The sequence below is a fragment of the Vollenhovia emeryi genome, unplaced genomic scaffold, assembly GCF_000949405.1.
Source record: "Vollenhovia emeryi isolate VEMERY1.0 unplaced genomic scaffold, V.emery_V1.0 DF939179.1, whole genome shotgun sequence".
Classification (NCBI taxonomy): domain Eukaryota; kingdom Metazoa; phylum Arthropoda; class Insecta; order Hymenoptera; family Formicidae; genus Vollenhovia; species Vollenhovia emeryi.
The window spans coordinates 807,580-809,344 of NW_011967187.1; the positions used below are offsets into that span (position 1 = coordinate 807,580).

Genomic DNA, 1,765 nt, shown 5'->3' on the forward strand with positions numbered 1-1,765 from the left:
ACGCCGAGTAGGAAGGAACGAGGGACGATACTTGAAATTTCAAACTTGGCGAGCGGTGGAGGTGCGCTTTCAATTTCGTAGCGTGGACGATCGCAGCGCCGCGTAGCGGGACACCGCGGAACGTATCGGCGAGCCCTGTCGATAAAGAAGATCCCGCAGCGTCAATTTATCGCAGAAAGCAGCCCCCTCTAGCGACAAGTGAGTAGATACCAATTGTAGGTGTTCGCTGTTGTATCGACATTGACTCGCATTTTCGCCGACAGATGGCGAAAGAAGACAACCCAAATGCGCGCCACGCGTGCGTAGAAGCGTCTCGCTTCGCCGTATGTCGCTTCCTTTTCCGTTTGGGTCTGAAGAAGGTTCGTGGTATTTTCGTATAATTTGTAACATCCACGCTACGCGTTTCAATCGTAAGATGTATTAATGTCACGCGAACGCCGCAGAAATCTGCGGTGCTCGGTTGTGCGTTCCGTTTCTATATAAGTCGATTTCTCTCGCTAACGGGCTGATTTTACGTTGCAGAGCCAAGATGGTGCAGCGGCTAACCTATCGGCGACGCCTGTCGTACAACACAAAGAGCAACAGAAGGCGCATGTACGTATCCGCTGCCGAAAAGGGCAAACCTTGATTTCGGGAACTGCGTTCGCAGCACAATTTCGCATCCCCGGATGCGGGCGTCGGTCGCGGTAAACGCCTGAGAGTTTGAGGTTATGTTTTGGTCGTTCGCTCCAAGCTGCATGAAAGTCGCGTACAAGTGAAAGTAATTGGATGAACGAAATTACTGCTCTCGTCAACAACTGTCGTTATTCGGTCTGCGACTCTCTTCGGAGTGTCTGATAGTCCCGTGTCAAAGTGAATGTTTCTCTACAAGTTCTACAAGTTACACGTTATTATTGAGCACTGATTGAGGTGAATTGTTGCTTGTAGTGTTCGTACGCCGGGTGGCAAGTTAGTCTACCAATATCTGAAGAAACCCAAGAAGATCCCAAGATGTGGGCAGTGCAAGGACAAGCTCAGGGGTATCCAGCCTGCGAGACCGAAGGAGCGTTCCCGTATGTGTAGACGTAAGAAGACGGTCAAGCGCGTGTACGGCGGAGTCCTCTGTCACAAATGCGTAAAAGAAAGGTATGCACTTGACGAAAGCCCGCGTTAAAATGCGCATGTGTCGCAAATACTTTTTTGCTGGAAAATTATTTGTCCTCTAACAGGATTAATGAATAAGGATGTAGTGAAGACGTTAAGTTTCGCGTGACAAACTGTGTATAATTTTCAGGATTGTCCGTGCGTTCTTGATCGAGGAGCAGAAGATCGTCTATAAGGTTATGAAAGCACAGCAGGCTTCGGCAAAAACGAAAAAGACAGAGAAGTAGTTCTGTGCTTTTCTTATTAATTAAATAAAACTTCCGAAAATTACACCTATTGCTGATACTAGTGTAATGTCATTCGTTGTACGAAACCATATTGACTTTGTCTGCGCACGAATTCCACAACGTATTTGCATAGTAAGACACCTCTGTTGATTAAGAATCCTACAAATATAAGAAAAGTCCACAAAACGTGTCATGTGCATTGTCCGCCGTACGCAGTGAACAAAATATAGAATTATGCGTTTGTTCTCCTGTCCAGTTGCTTGGATTTCAAGAATTTTCTTGCATTTTTTTTCTTTTATTATAGTTTAACGGCTGTACAATTGTTGAATTCCGCAGACACTACTTGCGTCAATTCGGGCGTATCTTTTTTTTCCTCACAGCCATATTTTTGTTTG

The 1,765-nt window shown here is 45.9% G+C and overlaps 1 protein-coding gene across 2 annotated transcripts; it reads left to right on the forward strand.

Moving 5' to 3' along the window:
* Positions 1-258: 258 nt before the first annotated feature.
* Positions 259-1,556, forward strand: LOC105563223 (60S ribosomal protein L34-like). Of its 2 annotated transcripts, none has more exons than XM_012014625.1 (4): positions 259-359; positions 523-594; positions 928-1,125; positions 1,274-1,556. In XM_012014625.1, the coding sequence occupies exons 2-4, from the start codon at positions 530-532 to the stop codon at positions 1,368-1,370; spliced, it is 360 nt and encodes a 119-aa protein (XP_011870015.1). In that variant the 5' UTR covers positions 259-359; positions 523-529; the 3' UTR covers positions 1,371-1,556. The 2 variants fall into 2 exon arrangements, with proteins under 2 accessions (XP_011870015.1, XP_011870014.1); XM_012014624.1 differs by having other exon boundaries at positions 302-410.
* Positions 1,557-1,765: the final 209 nt, after the last annotated feature.

Excerpts from the sequence above, each read along its gene's own strand:
- LOC105563223 (XM_012014625.1), top strand. The coding sequence starts at position 530 with ATGGTGCAGCGGCTAACCTATCGGCGACGCCTGTCGTACAACACAAAG. Across the intron at positions 595-927 it reads AAGAGCAACAGAAGGCGCAT|TGTTCGTACGCCGGGTGGCA; the intron begins GTACGTATCCGC and ends TGTTGCTTGTAG. Across the intron at positions 1,126-1,273 it reads CACAAATGCGTAAAAGAAAG|GATTGTCCGTGCGTTCTTGA; the intron begins GTATGCACTTGA and ends TATAATTTTCAG.